Here is a 23,678-nt window from a genome sequence, read left to right on the forward strand (position 1 = left end):
CCTCTCAGTTGGTCATTGCTAACTTCCAGTGGCTGGCCACCACAATCCTCATCCTCAAGGCTCTCGTCTCCTTTGCAAAACTTCCTGAACCAACACTGCATTGTGCATTTGTTTGCAGTTCCTAGGCCAAATGCGTTGTTGATGTTGTGAGTTGTCTCCTCTGTTTTACGACCTGTTTTGAACTTGAATTTAAAAAAAAGCACTTGAATTTTTTTGTCTAACGTAATTTCTTAGCAAAAAAAAATGTGCATTAAAATGATGTATAACAACCACATATATTTAAGACTATTCCAATATCAAAAGGCAAAATTCAACAGTGCAAAACTGATCTTTTGCACAAACCTAATAGATTTGTTTCGAGTTCTACTGTTTTAGAGAGTGAGTTGTCTTTTTTCCCTTGCATATATATGTTTACCCCCATCAAGGACTCATCAGTTCTGCAGATGAGCAAATCCTAAAAGATGATGCTGTTAAAGTGCTGTACTAAATATGCTAGCAAATTTGGAAAACTCAGGTTTGGCCACAGGACTGGAAAAGGCCAGTTTTCATTCCAATCCCAAAGAAGGGAAATGCCAAAGAATGTTCTAACTACTGCAAAATTGCACTCATTTCACATGCTAGCAATAGCAAGGTAATGCTCAAAATCCTTCAAGCTAGGCTTCAACAGAACCTGAACTGAGAAATTCCAGATGTGCAAGCTGGATTTAGAAAAGGCAGAGGAACCAGAGATCAAATTGCCAACATCCACTGGATCATATAAAAAGCAAGGGAATTCCGGAAGAACATCTACTTCTGCTTCATTGACTATGCTAAAACCTTTGACTATGTGGATCACAACAAACCGTGGAAAATTCTCAAAGACACGGGAAAACCAGATCACCTTATCTGTCTCCAGAGAAATCTGTATGCAGGACAAGAAGCAATAGTTAAAACTGGGCATGGAACAATGGACTGGTTCCAAATTGGGAAAGGAGTATGTCAAGGCTGTATATTGTCACCCTGCACATTTAACTTACATTCAGAGTACATAATGTGAAATTCCAGGCTAGATAAAGCTCAGGCTGGAATCAAGATTGCTGAGAGAAATATCAATAACCTCAGATATGCAGATGACACCACCCTTATGGCAGAAAGTGAAGAAGAACTAAAGAGCCTCTTGATGAAAGAGGAGAGTGAAAAAGCTGACTTAAAACTCAACATTCAGAAAATGAAGATCATGGCATCTGGCCCCATCACTTCATGGCAAATAGATGGGGAAACAATGGAAACAGTGACAGACTTTATTTTCTTGGGCTCTCAAATCACTGTGGACAGTGACTGCAGCCGTGAAATTAAAAGATGCTTGCTGCTTGGAAGAAAATCTATAACAAACCTAGACTAAGCAGAGACATCGCTTTGCCAACAAATGTCCGTCTAGTCAAAGCTGTGGTTTTTCCAGTAGTCATGTAAGGGTATGATAGTTGGACCATAAAGAAAGCTGCGTGCTGAAGAATTGATGCTTTTGAACTCTGGTGTTGGAGAAGACTCTTGAGAGTCCCTTGGACTGCAAGGAGATCCAACCAGTCCATCCTAAAGGAAATCAGTCCTGAATATTCATTGGAAGGACTGATGCTGAAGCTCCAATACTTTGCCCCCTCATGCGAAGAGCTGACTCATTGGAAAAACCCTTGATACTGGGTAAGATTGAGGGCAGATGGAGAAGGGGAGACAGAGGATGAGATGGTTGGATGGCATCACTACCTCAATGGACATGAGTTGGAGCAAACTCTGGGAGATAATGAAGCACAGGGAAGCCTGGCATGCTACAGTCAATGGGGTCACAAAGAGTCAGACATGACTTAGTGACTGAACAATGACACAAGTTCTGCAGAAGCAGGGACTCAAGGATAAACATCTTATGGAGTAAAAAACAAGGTCTTAGTGATTCTTAGCTTTTATGAGGTGAACACAGGAATTTTTTTAAAGATTGATGAAATACTAAAAGAGATGATTCTTCTGATTGAAAGTGTAAGGACTTTCATAGTGGGGCTCATTTTATTCTTAAACTTGGACCAGAGTCTGTATGTGTGCACATGGTCCTGGGTGTTTATGTTCTGCCCTGGGTGTGCGTGTATGTGTACACACATGTGCCCACCTTGGGTGCACATGTGCCACCCCAGGTGTGTGTGTGCTCCCCCAGGGGTGTGTGTGTGTGTGCATGCACATGTGCTGCCCCAGATGTGTATGTGGTCCCCTTAGGGGTGTGTGTGTGTGTGTGCATGCACCTGTGCCACCCCTGGTGTGTGTGCATGCACACATGTGCTGTCACAAGTGTGTGTGTGTGTGCGCGCACATGTGCTGCCCTGGGTTTGAGTGTGTGTGTGTCTTCATGCTCTGTCCCCCGTGTGTGTGTGTGCATATGTGTGGGTGTGCATGTTTTTACTGCTCTGGGTGTGTGTGTGTGCTCCCACTTTGTGTGCATGTGTGCACATGTGCAGACATGTGCTCCCCAAGTGTGTGTGCATGCATGTGTGCTGCCCATGGTATATGTATTTGTGTGCGTGTGCCCCCCGTGTGTGTGTGTTTACGCATGTGTGCAGATATGTGCCCCCCCAGGTATATGTGTGTGCTTTCTGCCCTGGGTATGTGTGTGCGCTCCCCCAGGGGTGTGTGTGTGTGTGCACATGCGTGTGGGCCCCCCTGCCATGTACGTGTGTGTGCTTGCTGCCCTGGGTGTGTGTGTGTGCAAGCATGTGGACACATGCCACCCCAGGTGTGTGCATGTGCTTTTTGCCCTGAGAGTGTGTGGTGTGTGTGCGTGCATGCTCCCCTAGGTGTGTGTGTGTATGTGTGTATGTGCTCCACCAGGTGTGTGTATGTGTGCGTGCCCCCCTCCGTGTGTGTGCACGTGTGTTCTTGCTGCCCAGGGTGCGTGCGTGTGTGCGTGCTTGCGTGTGTGTGTGCTTGCGTGTGTGCATGCTCCCCCAGGTGTGTGTATCGACAGGACGGGTACAGCTCTGAGTCAGGTGCACAGTCCTCTCCTGAGTCAGCCCCAGGGTTTTGTCCCCAGGACGTGCAGGGTTTGTGCCTTTTTGTCTGGTTGTGACGTGGGAGGGTCTCTGTGGGAGGGAGGTTGGACTGTGTGCAAGTGTGTGTATATAGGGGGCAGGCCAGGCGGCAGCACCGCCCTTGCTCCCTGCCCCTCTGATGCCATGACCTGATCTGTGAACCAACAGAAGAGACTGACCCAGGGTCCGCCCCCATCCCCCGGACCGTCTTCCTTGCGTGTCTTCCTCACTCATCCTGGAGATGAGAGTCAATCAGGGAATCCTTTGGCAGAGGTGAAGGCTGGACTTCGCCCAGTACTGTGGGTGTTTGGTTCTTGCCTGAGCGACTGAGTTCCATTCAAGGGATGCTGCATATTCTGGTATGCATGTCACTCTAATCAAGGCCTTTCTGGATGTCTGCTCTGTGGCCAGGCTGGTAACTGGGGCTGCAGGAGCCAGACAGGCAAGGTCCCCAAAGCTGAGGGCTGGGCCACAGGTGGCCATGTTGGTGGGGATGCTGTTTGGTGAAGACAGCAGGGGGTCACTGGGCTGTGGGAGGGGCCGCAAGAGGGACTTGCACTGGAGTCGGGTCGTCAGGCCTGGAGTGTGAGCCGGCCTCAAAGACAGAGGCGTGCAGTAGCATCTCCCATCTCACAGGGCTCAGGAGGGCAGTGCAGGGTGACCACGGAGCCCATGTCACTGGGAGCAGTTTCTGTCACCTGCACGAACCACATACAGACCACGCAGGCTTGTGGCCAGGGGGGTGTGGGTCTCTGCAGCGCGAGCACAGCCGTTGGTGTCCACCCTGCAGGTTCTGTTCACACAGGTGTCTGGATGGTCCACCTCAGTGTCCGTGTGCGTGCTCTCCAGGGTTGTTTTCTCTCTTCAGCTAACGTGTGTGTTGTGAAGGTGGAGGGCACCCCTCATCTCTGCAAAACTGATGAAGTTGGAGAGATCTGTGTGGACTCCAGTGCGACGGCGACAGCGTACTATGGGCTGCTTGGGATCACCAAAAACGTCTTTGAGGTCCCTGCGGGTCCCACAGCAGTGGCGGGAGGGTGGGTGAGGCGTGCAGGAGTGTGGCCTTCCTCAGGATGCCTACAGCCCTGATGGACCCTGGGTGGCCTGGGGAAGCTGGCCTCGGGTCTGGAGCCGTTGGATCCTCGGGAGAATTCAGTGCCTTTACAGGGGTGGGAGGGGAAGCCTGGGCCCTGGAGGCCATGCTGGCAGGAGCCTGATGGAGGTCACGCCAGCCAGTAGGGCCTCTGGCCTCAGGGTGGGGTGGGTTGGGGTTGGGTGGGGAGCCTTATCCCCTCCTGGGAGATGTGGTGATAGCGCTTCTAGGACTGTTGTCCTCTGCGTTCTGTGCAGACTGTCCCGGTCACCGCTGGGGGCGCACCTGTCTCCGACCGACCTTTCACCAGGACAGGGCTTCTGGGCTTCATCGGGCCTGTGAGTGTGTCCTGCTGCCAAACCCGGGCCACCAGCCAGGCTCAGAGCTGGGGAGGGGTCTGTTCAGTGTCCACAGTGCCCAGGCCCCATGACGGAGTCCCATCTTGCCCAACCATCAGTGCTGTCAGGCTGGGGTTCCCTGTCCCTAGCCTTGAGTGCTTTACAGACTTGACCCTCGCTGTGTGCCCACCTCTGACCTTCCCTGCGCTGACGCCTGCTCTGGACGCCCCCTCATCCCCACTCTGGCACACCAGGCTTAGGGCCCCTTCACCCCAGGTCAGCCCACCTGTGTTTCCTGTCACCGTGGGCAGGGGGCCTGCAGGGCCTGTCTGTGAGTTACCTGGTCTGTGGGCTGTCGGGTCTCTGTCTCAGGCCCTGAGCCACGGGGCCTGCTGTGTGTCCTCTGCCCAACCAGCGTCCTTGCCTTCAGGATGACCTGGTCTTCGTCGTGGGCAAGCTGGACGGGCTGATGGTGGTGGGATTTCGCAGACACAACGCGGATGACGTGGTGGCCACTGCGCTGGCCGTGGAGCCCATGAAGTTTGTCTACAGAGGCAGGTGATGCGCGGGTCCCCTTGCCTCACCTTTAGGTTCCTTCTCCGCTTAACCCTCGAGAGGTCCCCACATTGGAAGGAGAGCCCAGTGCTGTGAATACGCAAAACCTAATAATTCCTGTACATTGGAGAACTTCGCAAAGAACAGGACGATGTTTGCAGGAGGATGCCTGAGTCAGAGTCCTCACCATCTGCAGAGTTCACGATTTCTTGAGGGTGAGACCCAGACCAAGGCCTGGGCACGGAGACTGGGCCAGCACCACCCAGGAGCTGTGTGCCTGAGGGCAGAACCTCAGGGATGCAGGCCGGAATGGAGGCCTTTTCCTGAGAGTTACCAGGGGCCTTGCTTTCCTGAGATCAAGTCAGTTTACCTTTCCTGCATGTGTCAGGCAGGCACTTCACAGGTTCTCATCCAGAGAGCAGATAAGGGGGCCCAGCTGGTCGGGGCCCCAGACAGCTGGGATGGGGAGGAAGGGCCCTGTCTGGCCTGTCCAGCTCAGGGCTCTTTGTCCTAGGGGAGGGGTTCCATTCCTGGTTGGCCCACTCAGCCACCTATTTCATTTTATTCTTCTCATGGGAGTGCTTCTATTACTCAAACAAGGGTGCCTGTGAGCCTGGCCAGAGCCTTCCTGTGAATATGTTGTTATTCAGTCACTCAGTTGTGTCCATCTCTTTGTGACCACATGGGCTGCAGCACGCCAGGCTTCCCTGTCCTTCACTATTTCTAAGAGTTTGCTCAAACTCATGTCCATTATACCTTAAAGAAATCATCAGGGACTTCTGCCAGTGAGGGGTCAGCATGGCTGCCGGCCTTTGTCCAGGTTGGAGTGATGGCCGTGGGTGACTGACCACCTGGGGGGAGTCAGCTGGGCAGGTGGAACTGGTGGGTATGTGCATCCTAGAGCTGGGGCACGGGGCACACACAGAAATTGGAGGCACTGTTAACATAGGTGTCCACGGAGGGGACACTGGGTAGCCCGCACGTGCTCCTGGTATGTCAGGGAGACTGCCTGGCGTGGCCAACGATACCTGATGATACCTGGAGGTGACGCTGGCCTGGTGGCTGACTGGGTTGTGGGGTGGATGCATCTGTGGCTGGAGAGGTGACCTCTCTGCCTTCACCATAGAGGAGCTGAGCCCTGGGCGGATACCTGCAGGAACTATTGCAATGTGAGGTCAAGGCACCACAACAGAGCAGTTTTTCAGTAGGTGGAATAAATGTGGGGCAGAGGCGGCCGGGGAGGGAGCTGATAAGCTGGAAAGCCAGAAGAAGAAACTGCTCCAAAAGTGAAGAAATAGAAAGTCTAAAAGAAAAATTGAGAGAAAAGTGAAGCGAGCTGGGGTGGCATGCAGACAGTAACCTCAGGGAGGGGAGGGGGTGCACATGTGAACCTGCGGCTGGAGGAGGCAGCCACGGGGCGGGTCTCCAGCCAGGATATGCCAGACGCCCCAGAAGAGGGCCTGGAGCGAGAGGATGACGTGCAGTGATGTTTAAGGTTTTCAGAGGAACTTTTAGCCTAGATTTTAATATATGCATCCCAAGATGTCACTTAATTGTGCAGTTGCAGTGAAAATGGTCTTGGGTATATAGGTTTCAGAAGTTTTATAACAAAGACTGTTTTCTTGAAAACGCTTTCAGGTAAGGTACTAAGAGAAATAAGATGGGTGAAAGTGAGGAAATGTTAATACTGGGTGAAGCGTGTATAAAAGAGAAAGAGTGTGTGGGTGTGTATGTGTGCATGTGGCACCTGTGTGCTCAGTGGCCAGAGGAATGGGTGAGCAGGTAGGTCCATGAGGCCCAGGGCTCACGTGGCAGACATGCCAGCTACCGGTCTTGTGAGGGAAAAGAATCTACTCGAGTCTAAAAGAAGAAAAAGGCAACACACAGAAAAGGTGAACATGTCGAATTCTTCAGTAAGACACGAAATACAAGTCCACAGACATCAGTCACAGACGTGAGCAGAGTCACGCACGGGGAGAGATTTCATCAGCTGCACTGAAAAATTATGTAATTAATGGATCTTCTGGATACACATTTTTACATGAAGACATCATCGCATGGCTTAACATTACAATTAAGGAGAAACTTCTTTAATAGTGTGAGCCTTGTTTTTTCTCTGCACCCAGGTTCTGTCTGCTTTGTGAATGGAAACTCATTTTTCCACATTGGAGGAAGTTTGGTTCCTTTTATGTTCTGTGGACCACGTCTCCCTCCAGCCCCACCACAGTTTCCATCTCATGGGGTGGAGTATCCGTGCCTGATCGTGCCGGGTGGTCATCGCTTCCCTTCCTCCCCCAGGATTGCAGTGTTCTCCGTGACAGTGCTCCATGACGACCGGATTGTGCTGGTGGCAGAGCAGCGGCCTGACGCCTCCGAGGAGGACAGCTTCCAGTGGATGAGCCGCGTGCTGCAGGTGGGCGTGGGCCCACGGCTCCACCGGCCCTGGGGTGTGGAGCAGGAACTGGGACCCGCTGGTGCCATGTTTCCAGCAAATGTGTACTGTAGCTGGAGGTGTTGCCCAGAGGGGTTCCGGTGTGTCCCACCTCGTGAGACCCACACGCTGCCACTCCCTGCACATCCACATTCGTTTCCTTAAGTACTGATAGCATACTAGTACTAATACTAGAAGCAGAAAGTCTTTTGCGGGGCTGGGAGTGAACTTTGCCTTCAGTGAAGAGCACAGACTATACGTGTGGTCAGGGAACGTTGTTTACTTAGCTCACTGAGTGTAACTTACACATGGAAAGAGAGGATTTGCAGAGGTCCAGATTGTTGAATTTTGACAGGTGTACATGCCCCGGTAACCACAGCTAAGAGCACTCACACCATTTGGGGAACCACCAGCTGCTGTGTGTTGGGGGCTGAACTCTGACCTCCCTCAAGGGCATCCTACAGCCAAGTCTCAGTGTGGGCTCCTGATCCGATTGTCTTCCTCAGTGGCGCATTCATGAGGTTCCTTGTATGTGCGTCAGTGGCTCATCCCTTTTTATTGCTGAGTTGTGTTTCCTTTGCTTGTTTTTCCATATCTTGGTGACACTGGGTTGTTGGTTTGGGGCCGTTATGGATAAGGCTGCTGTGGACAGTGTTGTCTGTCCAAATCTCTGGGTGAGTTCAGTCCTGGCAGCTCTCCAGAGAGCCCCCTGGTGTCCGACCAGCTTCGGGCAGTTGTGTGGCGTGTGCTCGGCCTCGGCCCCCGGGGTAAGGACACGCCTATGAAGCAGAGCAAGTCCAGCATCAGGGAGACCAGAGAGCCCTGAGTGTCAGAGGACCAGTTTTTCTACTAATGCTGATGTTTATACTTAGTGAAGATGTTTAATGTTTCATTGTGAAATATTACTAATATACCAGTCATACAAAGAAGAGTATAATAGCACCCATGTGTCCACCGTCAGCCTCAGTCAACACTGACCAGTCCAGGAACCATCTGCACCACACCTGCCTGCCCAGCTTCTCCTTCAGGAGGACTTTGAAGCAAATCCCAGACTCAGAGGTTTTACCTGTAAATTTTAGTATTTATTTCTTTAAAAAAGGAGTACCAGTATCACATCTTAAAAATCAGCAATAACATTTTATTGGGATTTGGGCTTCCCTTGTGGCTCAGCTGGTAAAGAATCCGCCTGCAATGTGGGAGACCTGGGTTCAATCCCTGGGTTGGGAAGATCCCCTGGAGAAGGGAAAGGCTACCCACTCCAGTATCCTGGCCTGGAGAAGTCCATGGACAGTATAGTCCATGGAGTCGCAAAGAGTCAGACATGACTGAGTGACTTTCACTTTTATTGGGGTATGATTGACAGGTAACACTGTGTTAGTTTCAGGTGTCTAGTACAGTGATTTGATATTTGTATATATAGTGAAATAATCACAACAGCACGTCTAGTTAACATCCATAACACAGCTACAGAAATTTTTTCTTGTGATGAGAACTTTTAGGATGTAGTGTTATCAAATACACTCCAATACACGACCCAGCATTCACTGTGGTCCCATGCTATACACGGCATCCCCAGGACTTGTTCATCTTATAACTGGAAGTTTCTCCCTTCTGACTCCCTTCACCCATTTCTCCTACCCCCACCCCTCACCTCTGCCAACCACCAATCTCTTCTGTCCAAGAGCTCATTTTTTTGTTGTTTTTAGCTTCCACATGTAAGTGACCCTATGGCTTTTTCTGTCTGATGTATCTCACTTAGCACAATGCTGTCAAGGTCCCTCTGTATTGTTGCACATGGTAAGATTTCATTCTTTTTTATGGCTGAGTAATATTCCTGTGTGTGTGTACCACAGTTTCTTTATCCATTAATCCATTGATGGACACAAGAATATTGGCTGTTGTCAATAATACTGCATTGAACATAGGGGTGCATATATTTTTTCAAGTTAGTATTTCTGTTTTCTTCCAATAAATACCCAAAATTTTCTGAAGAACCTCCATACTGTTTTCCACAGTGGCTGCACCAATTTACTTTCCCACAAACTGTGCACAAGGGTTCCCTTTTTCCACACCTTCACCTAGTCCTGTTGTTTCTTGTCCTATTGATAACAGCCATTCTGATGGGTGTGAGATGGTGTGTTGTAGTAGTTTTAATTTGCCTTCTCCTCAAGATTAGTGTGGAGAAGGCAATGGCAACCCACTCCAGTACTCTTGCCTGGAAAATCCCATGGATGGAGGAGCCTGGTAGGCTGCAGTCCATGGGGTCGCTAAGAGTCAGACATGACTGAGCAACTTCACTTTCACTTTTCACTTTCATGCATTGGAGAAGGCAATGGCAACCCACTCCAGTACTCTTGCCTGGAAAATCCCATGGATGGAGGAGCCTGGTAGGCTGCAGTCCATGGGGTCGCTAAGAGTCGGACACGACTGAGCGACTTCACTTTGACTTTTCACTTTCATGCATTGGAGAAGGATATGGCAACCCACTCCAGTGTTCTTGCCTGGAGAATCCCAGGGACCGCAGAGCCTGGTGGGTTGCCATCTATGGGGTCGCAGAGTCGGACACGACTGAAGTGACTTAGCAGCAGCAGCAGTATTAGTGATATTTAGCATATTTTTATGTCCCTCTTGTTGTTAAGTTGCTAGGTCAAGTCTGACTCTTTGCGACCCCATGGACTGCAGCACGCCAGGCTCCCCTGTCCTTCACTATGTCCAAGGGTTTGCTCAAATTCATGTCCATTGAGTGGGTGAGCTTTCTAATCATCTCATCCTCTGCTGACCCCTTTTCCTTTTGCTGTCAGTCTTTCCCAGGATTAGGGTCTTTTCCAATGAGTTGGCTCCCTGCATCAGGGGGACAAAGTATTGGAGATGTAGCATCAGTCCTTCCAATGAATATTCAGGAATTATTTCCTTTAGGATTGACAGGTTTGATCTCCTTGCAGTCAAGGGGATTCTCAAGAGTCTTCTCCAGCACCACAGTTAGAAAGCATCAATTCTTCAGCACTCAGCCTTCTTTATGGTTCAGCTCTCATATCTGTACCTGACTACTGGAAAAACCATAGCTTTGGCTAGACGGACCTTTGCTGGCAAAGTGATGTCCCTGCTTTTTAATATGCTATCTAGGTTTGTCATAGCTTCTCTTCCAAGGAGCAAGTGTCTTAATTTCACAGCTGCAGTCACTGTCTTCAGTGATTTGGGAGCCCGAGAAAGTAGAATCTGTCATTGTGTCCATTTTTCCCCCATCTATTTGACATGAAGTGATGGGACCAGATGCCATGATCTTAGTTTTTTGAATATTGAGTTTTAGCCAGCTTTTTCACTCTTCTCTTTCACCCTCATTAAGAGGTTCTTTAGTTCCTCTTCATTTTCTGCCATAAGGGTGGTATCATTGCATGTCTAGAGGTTCTGGATATTTCTCCCAGCAATCTTGATTCCAGCTTGTGATTCATCCAGCTCGGCATTTTGCATGATGTACTCTGCATATAAATTAAATAAGCAGGGTGACAATATACAGCCTTGACATACTCCTTTCCCAATTTGGAAACAGTCCATTGTTCCATGTCCAGTTCTACTCTTGCTTCTTGATCTGTATACAGGTTTCTCAGGAGACAGGTAAGGTGGTCTGGTTTTCCCATCTCTTTAAGAGTTTTCCACAGTTAGTTGTGATCTACACAGTCAAAAGCTTTAGCATAATCAGTGAAGCAGAAGTAGATGTTTTTCTGAAATTCCCTTGCTTTCTCCATGATCCAACGAATGTTGGCAATTTGATCCTGGTTCCTCTGCCTTTTCTAAACCCAACTTGCACATCTGAAAGTTCTCAGTTCATGTAGCTCTGAAGCCTAGCTTGAAGGATTTTGATTGTAACCTTATGAAATGCAAAATAAGAAATGAGCATTTAGCATGAGCATGATTGTACAATAGTTTGAACATCTTTGGTGTTGCCTTTCTTTTGGATTGGAATGAAAGCTGACTTTTTGCAGTCTTGTGGCCACAGCTGAGTTTTCCAAATTTGCTGACATATTGAGTGTAGCACTGTAACAGCATCATCTTTTAGGATCTGAAATAACTCGGCTGGAATTCCATCAGCACAATTAGCTTTCTTTGTAGTAATACTTCCTAAGGCCCACTTGACTTCCCAATCCAGGGTGTCTGGCTCTAGGTGAGTGATCACACCATCGTGGTTATCTGGGTCATTAAGACTTTCTATGCATAGTTCTATGTATTCTTGCCACATCTTCTTAATCTTTCTGCTTCTGTTAGGTGCTTACCATTTCTGTCCTTTATTGTGCCCATCCTTGCATAAAATGTTCTCTTGATCACTCCAATTTTCTTGAGATTTCTCATCTTCCCCATTCTGTTGTTCTCCTCTATTTCTTTGCATTGTTCATTTTAGAAGGCCTTCTTACCTCTCTTTGCTATTCTCTGGATCTCTGCATTCAGTTGGTTATATCTTTTCCTTTCTCCCTTGCCTTTTACTTCATTCCTCAGCTATTTGTAAAGCCTCCTCAGACAACCATTTTGCCTTTTTGCATTTGTTTTTCTTAGGGATGGTTTTGATCACTGCCTCCTGTACAGTATCACAAACTTCCATCGATAGTTCTTCAGATACTCAGTCTACCACATCTAATCCCTTGAATCTATTTGTCACCTCCACTGTATAATCATAAGGGATTTGATTTAGGTCATACCTGAATGGCCTAGTGGTTTTCTCTACTTTCTTCAATTTAAGCCTAAATTTTGCAATAAAGAGTTCATGATCTGAACCACAGTCAGCTCCAGGTCTTATTTTTGCTGACTGTATAGAGCGTCTCCATCTTCAGCTACAAAGAATATAATCAGTCTGATTTCAGTATTGACTATTTGTTGATGTCCATGTGTAGAGTCGTCTCTTATGTTATTGGAAGAGGTGTTTGCTATGATCAGTGTGTTTTCTTGACAAAACTCTGCTAGCCTTTGCTGTGCTTCATCTTGTACTCCAAGGCTAAATTGCCTGTTACTCCAGGTATCTCCTTACTTCCTACTTTTGCATTCCAATCCCCTGTGATGAAAAGGACATATTTTTTGGTGTTAGTGTTAGAAGGTCTTGGTGTTAGTGTTAGAAGCATAGTGTTCCGTGCTGAACATAGAACTGTTCAGCTTCAGCTTCTTTGGCATTAGTGGTTGGGTCATAGACTGCTAAGTCACTTCAGTCGTGTCCGACTCTCTGCGACCCCATAGACGGCAGCCCACCAGGATGCCCCGTCCCTGGGATTCTCCAGGCAAGAACACTGGAGTGGGTTGCCATTTCCTTCTCCAATGCATGAAAGTGAAAAGTGAAAGTGAAGTTGCTCAGTCATGTCTGACCCTCAGCAACCCCATGGACTGCAGCCTCGTAGGCTGCTCCATCCATGGGATTTTCCAGACAAGAGTACTGGAGTGGGGTGCCATTGCCTTCTCCTAGGATTACTGTAATGTTGAATGATTTGCCTTGGAAATGAACTGAGATCATTCTGTCATTTCTGAGGTTGCACCCAAGAACTGCATTTCAGACTCTTTGGTTGACTATGAGGGTCGCTCCATTTCTTCTAAAAGATTCTTGCCCAGTAGTAGATATAATGGTCATCTGAATTAAATTCACCCTTTCCTGTTCATTTTAGTTCACTGATGCCTAAAATGTCGATGTTCACTCTTGCCATCTCCTGCTGACTGTGTCTGATTTACCTTGATTCATGGACCTAACATCCCAGGTTCCTATACAGTATTGTTCTTGACAGCATCAGACTTTACTTTCACCACCAGACATGTCCATAACTAAGCGTCATTTACACTTTGGCCCAGCCTCTTCATTGTTTCTAGAGCTATTTCTCCGCTGTTCTGCAGTAGCACACTGGATACCTTCTGACCTGGGGACTCATCTTCCAGTGTCATATCTTTTTGGCTTTTCACTCACGTAAGAATATTGGCGTGGTTTGCCATTCTCTCCTCCTCTGGACCACATTTTCTCAGAACTCTTCATTCTGACCCATCTGTCTTGGGTGACCCTGCATGGCATGGCTCATAGCTTCATTGAGTTACGCAAGCTCCTTCGCCACAACAAGGCCGTGATCCCTGAAGAGATATGTACCTCTCGGCCATCTTGTACGTCTTTTTTTTTTAAGATTTGTTTATTTGTCATTTTTTGGCTGTGCAGAGCCTTCCCTGCTGTGCGTGTAGGCTTTCTCTAGTCTCACTGAGCAGGGCTGCCTGTTGATGCAGAACACAGGCTCCAGTGCATGGGCTTCAGTAGTCGCAGCTTGCAGGCTCTAGAGAGCGGGCTTAATAGTTGGGATGCATGGCCGTGGCTGCCTCGTGACATGTGAGAGCTTCTCGGGCCAGCGATCGAACCCATATCTCTTGCCTTGGTAGGCAGATCCTTACCCAGTAGAGCACCGGGGAGTCCCTTATGTCCTCTGTGGAAAACTGTCTGTTCAGGTCCTCTGCCCATTTTTTAATTGTATTATTATTTTCCACTGTTGAGTTGTATGAGTTCCTTCTATATTTTGGATTTTAATCCTTACCAGATGTATTTTTACAGATCTCTTCTCCCATTCGATAGATTCCCCTTGTTTGTTGGCGGTTTCCTTTCCCGTGCAGAAGCCTTTTAGTTTGACGTGAATCCACCTGTTTATTGTTGCTCTTGTCTTTGCTTTTGGTGTCAAATCCAAAAAACCATCACCAAGACTAACATCAAGTTTACTGCAGCCTATGTTTTATTCTAGTATCATCGTTTCAGGTCTTGTATTCACGTCCTTGGTCTGCTTTGGTTTAGTTTTGTGTGGGGCGTCCAGTTTTTCCAGTGCCATTTACTGAAGGCCCTCTCTCTTCCCGTTGTCTGCCCTCGTCTCCTCTGTGATAAAGCAGTAACTGTGTGAGTGTGAGATTACTCCTGGGCTCCCTTCTGCTCCATCGATCCATGGTTTTTGTGCCAGGTCCACCCACACTGCTTTGACTACTGCAGCTTTACGACGTTTGAAGTCAGGGGGCGTGACACCTCTAGCTTTGTACTTCTCTCTTAAGACTGCTTTGGCAACCCAGGGTCTTGTGGTTCTATGCAAGTGTTAGGAGTGTTTATTCTAGTTTTGTGAAGAATGTCATGGGTATTTTTACAGCGATTGCATTAAATTTGCAGATGACTTTGGCGTAGTATGGACTTTTTAACAATACTAATTCTTCCAATTCATAAACTCAGAATGTCTTTACATTTAGTTGTGGTTTTTTCAGTTTCTTTCATCAGTCCCTCACAGTTTTAAGTATACATGTGTCCCTCATCTCCTTGGTTAAATTTATTCCTGAGCATTTTAGTTCTTTCTGCTGTAATTAAATATTTAGTCACTATTCAGATTTCCCAAATTACCTAATGTTCAATATGTTTGTTAAACTTAGGATCAAAATAAGGTAAAAACTGCACTTGGTTGGTCCAGGTTTTTAATCTTCTTTAATCTGCACACTCTTCCTTGTTTTGTTTTTCTTGCAGTTTGTTTCCTGACAGGTTAGCCCAGTTCATCTCCCAGTCTGGGCTCTGACAGTTGTGCCTCGTGGTCCCATCTCTGTACTCCTCTGTCCACTGTGTCACTGGGTAGATCTTGAAGCCTGGTCAGATTCGGGCTTGATTTGCTGGCCAGGGGCCTCATGGGAGGTAGATAGTCTGTCCACTGGCTTGGTAGGGCTTCAAGGGAGGGGAGGCATTTCAATTCAGTCATTTCTTGCTCATTGGTAATGCAGCTGCTTTGAAAGTGTCTTCTACAAAGAGGGCTGTGTCCTCTGAAGTCACCAGGGGACCTGGATGGAAGGTTGTGCAGGAAAGTGAGATCCAGGGTTGATTTCTGGATCCTGCACTGGCGTCATGGAGTAGCTCTGGTTTTTGTCTCCCTGTGAACTAGTGGTTGTAGTAACTACATTTATATGTCAGTAGGAGCCTCTCTGGATTGGCTCCTGAGTCCTCTCGACACACCACTGGGTTCTGAGGGGGTCACATGGAGAGCAGGAAGGTGGATGCCAGAGGGTGGTGGGGCATCTCATGTCCCAGACCCAGCACGACTGGGACCCACGGGGCCCTGCTGCCTCCAAGAAATGGACTTGGGACCACAGTCTGGGCAGTGGACAGAGCAGGAAACAGACAGAGCAGATCCTCTGCCTGTAGGATCACCTACACTGTGAGTTTATGCTGCTGGTTCCAGCTCAGGTTTAAGGCCTCAGAGTTTTCCTTGACTCTCCGACCTTTCTCCATATTGAAAGGTTGCAATAATGATGACTCCAGCAGAAGTAATCATGTCCTGATGCCACGCTGCACACCCTCCAGTCTCCATGTAACCTCTCAAGTGTGAGGTTTCGAGCACAACTTAGGATGTTTTTACAATTCTTTTTGCCAATAGGGTGTATTCCTCTAGGATGGAATCAGTCAGATTGCTGTGTTTAAAGTCACCTTAAGTAGATTCTGTCTGAGGGGTGTGCCAACCTGATCCACTTCGATTGAGTTCATTTGTTCTATTTTACTGTCAGTTGTTAGGGATTGGTTTTTAAGTTTTAAGTTTTTTGGACATAAAATATTTACATGGTTCCAACTCTGAAAGCAAAGTGTATTCAGAGGAGCCTGGTTTCTATCCTCTGTCCACACTTCTCCCACAGGAAGTCAGTGTCTGCTTTGATGGCTTTTTCTAATGTGAGCAGTTACAGATTTGTGTTGGAGTGTGCACATGCACACGTGTGTGTAAATGGTAGGAAATGCACACTTGTCTCACCGTGTTTCTCTTAACGTCCCAGAGGTCACGGTCTGCTTGACCTTTGGGTTTGGGTGTTCTGGCCCTCCTGTAGCTCCCAGCCTGGAGCTGGTCGCATGTGCTCAAGCGCAGGCCCCTGTCTCATGCTCCCTCCAGGCCATCGATAGCATCCACCAGGTGGGCGTGTACTGTCTGGCCCTGGTTCCTGCCAACACCTTGCCCAAGGCTCCTCTCGGTGGGATTCACGTTTCTGAAACCAAGCAGCGCTTCCTGGAGGGGATGCTGCACCCGTGTAACGTGTTGATGTGCCCTCACACGTGTGTTACCAACCTTCCCAAGCCTCGGCAGAAGCAGCCAGGTTAGTGCGCGCCACAGCACGTCCGCTGCATCTGTGGACGGCAGCGGCCACACTTGTGTTTAAGGGCGCGGGCCTGCTGAACCCTCTGTCTCTGGGGTTGGAGCTGAGAGCCAGAGTGAGCAGCACAGCAGGCCAGTCCCCGCCTCCTGCTCCCTGGAAGGAGCACATCCCCACCCTCCACTGTGGGGGGCCCACCTGGCACTGGATGCAGCCTGGTATCCGGGCTGTGGAAGCTGCACAGTGGCCCCAGGGGCACGAATGATGCCCCAGAGCAGACTGGGAGCTTGGAATCTGAAGAGCCGCGGAGCGGCCACCACAGCCAGCCGTGGGGGCCAAGGGCGCTGTGCGTGCTGCTGCCCAGCACTGTGATCTGCCACAGCAGCCAGGCAGTACCTGGGAAGCCCAGCACATGGTCAGCTTCCCTTCCCTGGGGGAACTGGGATGTAAGTCTTAAGTAAACGCCAATAACTTTTGTTGATTATTAAATATATAAAATAACCATTAAGTGAAGCACGTTTAATCAGTAAAATAATGAAATGTACTACGAGTTTAGCTGTGGCTAAGGTTGGGATATTCGCCTCGTGCTGAATATGTTAATCGGGTTCACTTCTGAGAGCGAGGTTCTCTCTGTCACTAAGCACGACCCTCCTCCCTGGTTCCTGACCCTGTATTGTAGTGAAGAGTGAGTTGCCTGCCCATTCAGAAGGTTACCTGTCAGAGTCATCGGTCCTCACTCAGGTCCCCTCGTGTTCCAGAGGTTGGGCCTGCCTCCATGATCGTTGGGAACCTGGTCGCCGGGAAGAGAATCGCTCAGGCCTCAGGGAGGGAGCTGTCGCACCTAGAGGACAGTGAGCAGGCTAGGAAGGTAAGGGGGTTGGAGGGGAGGGTGAAGAGGTCCCTGGGAAGCCATCAGGCCTGACCCTCCCCAACCCAGGGGTGGGGTGGGGGGAGGTGGCACCTAGGAAGCCAGCGGCCTGACCCTCCCCACCCAGGGGTGGGGTGGGGGGTGTGAAGAGGTGCCTGGGAAGGCGCCAGGCCTGACCCCTCCCTGCCCCTCCCACAGTTCTTGTTCCTGCCTGACGTGCTGCAGTGGCGGGCCCACACCACCCCCGAACACCCACTGTTCTTGCTGCTCAATGCCAAGGTGAGGCGGGCACTGGTGGAGTGGGACGTGCTGCCCATGTGGGCGAGGGCCCATGTCACACTCCAGCCATGTACTCAGGTCTCACTGGAGGACAGCACTCCTTGACCTCCAGGCTCTCAGCTGGTGTCACATTTGTTAGTTGCTAAGTTATGTCCGACTCTCTGTGACCCCATGGACTATAGCCAGCTAGGCTCCTCTGTGCATGGCATTGTCCCAGCAAGAATACTAGAGTGGGTTGCCATTTCCTTCTCCAGGGGATCTTCCCGACTCAGGGATTGAACCCAGGTCTCCTGTGTTGCAGGCAGACTCTTTACCGTCTGAGCCACCAGGGACGTCTGGGTGGTGTCATTCTTTCCATGAAAACCTCAGCTTCCACACAAGCCACAGTCACATTTCTGTGGGTTTGTATTTAACAGGGAAATTCTCATTACCTTGTATTTCGATTATGAAGAGTATGCTTGTAAATAGGGCTTCCCTGGTGGCTCAGATGGTAAAGAATCTGCCTGCAATGCAGGACACCCGGTTTCCATCCCTGAGTCGGGAAGATCTCCTGGAGAAGGGAATGGCTACCCACTTCAGTATTCTTGCCTGGAGAATACCATGAACAGAGGAGCCTGGCGGGCTTCAGCCCATGGGGTTGCAAAGAGTTGGATACAACTGAGTGACTGACACTTTCGCTTTTCACTTTCATGCATATAAATTCTCCTAAGTAAACTAAAAACAAATGTTTATTGTGTAAAAAGTACTTTAGATCTTCTTCCTTTGTTTGTAGCTGTAACACAGCAAATACGGCTTACAGCCCTAATCCTAGTAACTTTCAGTGGGTGTTACATGGTACCAGGAGCTTCTCAGGTGTAAAGGAGAAACTGTAAGGTATGGGCCAGTAGACAAACTATGAAAACAGAGAGTAACCATGACCACTCTTCATGACTCACTGTTAGATGTGTCCTGGCCTGGGAGGACGCGTGTGCTCTGACGTCTTAGCAGCACCAGCCTGGTTCTCAGAACTGCTTGCTATTGGCCACTGTTTCTTCATTCAAAAAATATTAATCAATATCTGCTACATACACAATGTTAAATAAGATAAAAAAAAAAAGACCCCTGTTCCCCAGTTGCTGAAGCAAGTCTTCCTGCTAGAAAACCAGTGCTCAGGAGAGGTGCTATCTTCTGCTCACATGTATCCGCACACCTGGACAGTGTACTGGAGACGTTTGTTTATGATTGATTGAATTCCAAAGCCAGTAAGTAGCATTGACCAAGATAAAGTCAGCTTGCAGGAGAACCTTAAGATAGGAGCAGCCGGAGCTCTAAGGCAGGCGAGGCTGGGCGCTGGGTTTACCCTCAGTGTGTGCTGGGGGGCTGGACATGAGCATGAGGGTATGATGGGGTCTCCAATTCTGGGTGACTCCTATGGGTTGTGAGAGGGTGAGGATGGGAGCAGGGGGCCAGGGCCATGGTCCAGGCACAAGTTAGCCATTCAGATGGGACAGGGGCTGTGGATGAGTGTGAGGTGTGGTTGGAGGCAGGCTTGTGGGACGTGAGGGCGGCCTAGGGGAAGGCCAGGTGTCTGTGCAGATGGGGTGTTTCCCAGGGAGGAGGAAGCACCGATGGGAGTGTGCAGAGATGCCACCAGGCCTAGAGTCGCCAGCAGTGCTCACAACTATCTCTATAGCTAAGCTTGGGAGGGCCCCCCAGATCTTTCTAAAACCTTGTAGATTTTTGTGTTTCTTCTGGTTTGTCAGCCTCCTCAGGTTTGAATTGTCCTTAGGACCTGAGCATGTGCTGGCCTTTGACCTGGGAGGAAGCCTGTGCCTCTGCAGGTGGTGTCCCTGGCATGAGGTGGCCCCTGGCCTTGGGGACTGGCAAAGCTCTGGGCCTTTGAGCTCCAGCGTGTGCCCAGTGTGGCACTCTGAACCTCAGCTTGGGTGTGAGGAGTGAGTCTGACCCACCATGCGAAGCCCCCAGGTGTGTGTGGTGGGGCCCCAGCTGAGGAGGGGTGAGAGTTTAGATGCTCCGCCGGGCCGTCCTGGAGGGTGGTGATGGTTAGTTAGGCTCAGTGGCACTGTGATTCTCCTAAGGACCGAGAGCATGAGCTCAGACAGGTCGGCAGGGGGAGGGAGGGCTAGACTGGAGCTAGTCCCAGCCCAGCTGTCCTCTGCAGAGACCGGGTGTGGGGCAGCCCTACCAGCCTCTCGCCCTCCCAGGCTCCCTGAAAGACCAGCCTGTGGTGACCCAGGGCTTGGAGCTGGGGGGTGGGGCGACTGAGCGTGTGTCAGGGTTCAATTCAGGGATGTTTGTTTACTGCTTACTGTTTACTTATGTGTGTTGAAGTCCAGGAAAAGGGTTGTTTCTAGGGAGGGAGGGGATAGAATTGGAGGTGTATGTGGAGTGGTGGTGATTTATTTTATAAAAGAGACATTGAAACAATGTGGCAGAATACTAGGTAATGAAAACCTGGATGGCTCCTTGTCACATTATTCTTGACAGTATTTTTATATGTAAAATATTTTATCATAACAGCCGAAAGGGCTCACCAAGTCTGCCTGTGGTAGACGAGCAGTCTCTGAGGAGGCAGAGGCCAAGGAGACAGCAGGCAGGGCCTGGGTGGCACCCATCCTGGCTCCTGGCCACAGGTCTCAGACGGAGGCTGTGCGTGGAGTGTCCAGAGTTCCCCACCCCCGTGCCCTGGCTCAGCGTGCCCATGATTGCTTTCCTAGGGCACAGTCACCAGCACCGCAACCTGCGTCCAGCTCCACAAAAAGGCCGAGCGAGTGGCCGCTGCTCTGATGGAGAAGGCGAGGCTGAGTGCCGGGGCCCATGTGGCCCTGGTCTACCCTCCAGGTAAGACCCGTGGCCCCCCGCGCATCCACCCTCGCCCGCCCTCTGTCCATGTCTGTACCCTGTGAGCGCCCGTGGCGAGCTGTGAGTCTACCCCGCCCGTCTCAGTGCAGCCTGCCTTCCTCTTGCTCTTCCAACCAAGCTGTTCTTTCCCTCCCTCCCCCCACCCTGTTTTATTACCAAAAACAAAGCAACCAGGTCAAATGATGGATCTTTGGCTTTCCCATCCCAACCACCTGCTCCATCCTCCTGAAGTAGCCTCTGTCCTGACCTCCATGGTCATCATTCCTCCCATTTCTTTATAGTTTGACCACCGCAATGAGCAGCTTCTGTAACCTGCAGGCTGCCCTCTTTCCATCTCTCCCTGGGTCCTGAGCATCCCTGCTGTCTGGAGTGGCTTGTGTATGCCGGGTGGCTGTTCCTGGGCTCCCACGAGGAACCCCGCATCAGACTCACTCCCCTTGCAAGACCCTGAATGTCCTCGGGTGCTTCCTCCTTTTGTAGAATTAGCACATTAGCTCCTATCGATGACCTTGTCCCACCTTCATTAACTCCTTAACGGTCACTAAACAGTGGTGTGTTAACTCTGACCAGCCATAAAACTAAATAGACACTTCCCCTGAATAGGATCTGGTCACCCAGTGGTAGAATTTGCTGTGAAAAGTGGGATGCTGCGTCTTTGCTGCTGTCAGTGAAATGAGCTCTGTGCCCTGTCGCACTCCTGTGGGAGCTGCTCCTGGGCCCTCGGGTGTGACCTCCTGTCCTGACCTTGCCTCCTGTGTCGGCTGGAACTAGGTGCCTGGCCAGTCCTCCATGGAGCCTGGTGTTGACAGCACCAGTCTGGGCACTAGGAGCTCATCCTTCCTGGGCTGGCCGCTGTCCCATTAACCCTTTCTGTGATCAGAGTTCCAATTGGAAAATGAGAGTCATAGCTTCTCTTAGAGGCAGTGTCTCCTGAGTTCATGCTGTCCCAGTCGTTCAGACTCAGGGTTAGAGGTCTTCACTGAACCTCGTCTCCATGATGTCTCTGTCTCCTTTTGTACCGAGGGTCAGGTTGAGAGTCTGTAGAACTCACATGTGCCTGGACTACTCACGTGCTTCATCCTGTGTCACATGCAGGACCCCCAAATAATGGCAGTCATACATGACCGCCCCCCCACCCCATGTGAGTTTTCACACAGGCTTCCTCCACTCACTCTCCCTGTAGCTGTGCTGTCTCATGGGGTGGTGGTGGGGGGCGGAAACTGCGAAGCTGGCCTCTCCTCACGTGCAGTCCACCAGGCCTGTATTCAGAGCCCTCCAGCCATGCACACCTCCATCTTTCTGTCCCAGTGGTACTGTTGCATTGTCCCTGGCTGGTTTCTCAGGAAGGTTCATGGGGACAGTGTCCCTTGAGCTCTGGCTTGTTGGTGACAGTCTGTACACTTTGTGGCAATAGTCATCCCTGCTGGGGCCTCAAACGTGTCCATTTTCTCCCGGCCTCAAGCATCGGGTTGGACTGTGATCTAATTTTCTTCCTCTGTGACTCACCTGCGCTTTTGCTCTCAGTGGTAGGAGGACACTTTCCCTTCTCAAAGTCCTCCGTGTGGTTGTGACATTGTTACAGGTCAGCGTTCCCACACAGAGGGCAGCTGTGCTCACCTCTCCCTGCAGGCAGGGCCACACAACATGTAAAGTGCCTGTGAATACCAAGCTGCAAGCCTGCCTTCTAATCTCAGGGGAGTTTTCTAGAATCAGTGTCTTCTCTCTGCCTCTGCTTGGATTTTCTTGGCGTTCATTCTCTTTGCTGCTCCCATCGCCCCTGTGTTAGCTCTTCTCGTCATTTTCCACGTTCTCTGTGTCCCTTGTCTTGTTGGCTCTTGGGCTCCTTCTAGTTCCATCTCCGTTTCTGAATTGTTTTTTAAAATAACTTCTAGTTCTTTCCTCATTTGTTTGTTTTAATTCTCATTTCGGTCATTCTCTTGTATCTTGTATCATTTTCTTAATGTATTGCATCTTAGCACATGTTTAAAGGGCTGCAGTTCTTATCTGCTGTCTTTTTCTGGACATATGATGATCGACCTCTGGTTCTTTTTCTTGTACTTTGTATGGGACTTGGCCACCATCAGGAAGCCTCCCTTCTCCCGTCGTCTTCTCTGCCCCGCCATGGGTCGTCCCAAGCTGGGCTGGATTGCTGGTCCCAAGTCCTCAGCTGCTCTCTGATCAGACCCCCAGGGGTGGGGATGAGACAACCTCCTCTGGGGCCTCCCTGATCAGGATGGCCGTGCCCTTGGGGCTCCAGGTCCTCCCACACTCCCTCCAGCCCCGCCTGCCCCTCGCAGCCCGGCACCCTGTCCTTGCGGCAGCTCTGCTCCGCCTGCTGGGCGCTGCTCTCCTGCTCCTCCGCCCTGCCCTCTCCCGCCTCGTCTCGGGGCTTCAGTCCTGGCAGTTTCTCTCCTGTGTCTGGCGCCCAGGTGAGGGGCACTTGGAAGGCCCTGCACTTTGAGCGGCAGCCTGTCCTTCCCTGGGCCAGGAATCCCAGGTTTCTGCAGGTGCTCCCGCAGGGCTGCAGGTGATGATCAGCGCCCACCCTCCCCTCCCCTCCCCACTTCGTGTTTGTTGTTGTTTCACCTGGAAGCTTGTTGGTTCTAGCTCAGGAGTTTTACTAGGAAATGCCCGGGTCTGGGTCCTCTCTCGCTTTCTTACCCACTTAATCCTCCTCTCAGGAAAATGTTCTTTCTCATTACTGCCTTTTCTTCCTCTGTTTCCTGCTTTTGGAATGCCTGAAGTCCTGTTTTGGGGGCTGTTCTCTGAGACTCAGGTCTCCTGCATGATGGCTTCCTTCACGTGTCCACGGTGCCACTCCTGGGAACCCAGCCCTGCAGCGCCGTCTCCCTTCAGCGTGTCTGGTGGGACGTGGCTTGTGCTGGGCACTTAATCCCGGGGCTGCTGTGGAGCGCTCCCTGCACAGAGCCTGCCGGGTTTCTTGACACGGACGCTAGGTGACGTGGACGCTCCAGGACTCCCACTGGCATCACAGTCACTCCTGCTTGTTCCTGTTCCAGGAATGTGAGGTCGTTTTTGTCCAGAACTGATCGCAGTCCCCGTTCCTTTCTTATCCTTGGACTCAGTGCAGGGCACGCAGCACTGACTGAGAGGA

General features: G+C 50.2%; 1 protein-coding gene across 6 annotated transcripts in view; it reads left to right on the forward strand.

The window, feature by feature from the left end:
• Nucleotides 1–23,678, forward strand: part of DIP2A (disco interacting protein 2 homolog A) — a 121,661-nt gene that overhangs the window by 80,975 nt on the left and 17,008 nt on the right. For all 6 annotated transcript variants that reach the window (XM_070796457.1, XM_070796475.1, XM_070796442.1 and 3 more), the window contains 8 exons: nucleotides 3,916–4,052; nucleotides 4,398–4,478; nucleotides 4,909–5,036; nucleotides 7,332–7,446; nucleotides 16,356–16,557; nucleotides 17,313–17,422; nucleotides 17,621–17,701; nucleotides 20,419–20,542. In XM_070796457.1, the coding sequence (XP_070652558.1) occupies nucleotides 3,916–4,052; nucleotides 4,398–4,478; nucleotides 4,909–5,036; nucleotides 7,332–7,446; nucleotides 16,356–16,557; nucleotides 17,313–17,422; nucleotides 17,621–17,701; nucleotides 20,419–20,542 (978 nt within the window). The remainder of the gene's footprint in view (nucleotides 1–3,915; nucleotides 4,053–4,397; nucleotides 4,479–4,908; nucleotides 5,037–7,331; nucleotides 7,447–16,355; nucleotides 16,558–17,312; nucleotides 17,423–17,620; nucleotides 17,702–20,418; nucleotides 20,543–23,678) is intronic.

The sequence above is a fragment of the Bos indicus genome, chromosome 1 (assembly GCF_029378745.1).
Source record: "Bos indicus isolate NIAB-ARS_2022 breed Sahiwal x Tharparkar chromosome 1, NIAB-ARS_B.indTharparkar_mat_pri_1.0, whole genome shotgun sequence".
Classification (NCBI taxonomy): domain Eukaryota; kingdom Metazoa; phylum Chordata; class Mammalia; order Artiodactyla; family Bovidae; genus Bos; species Bos indicus.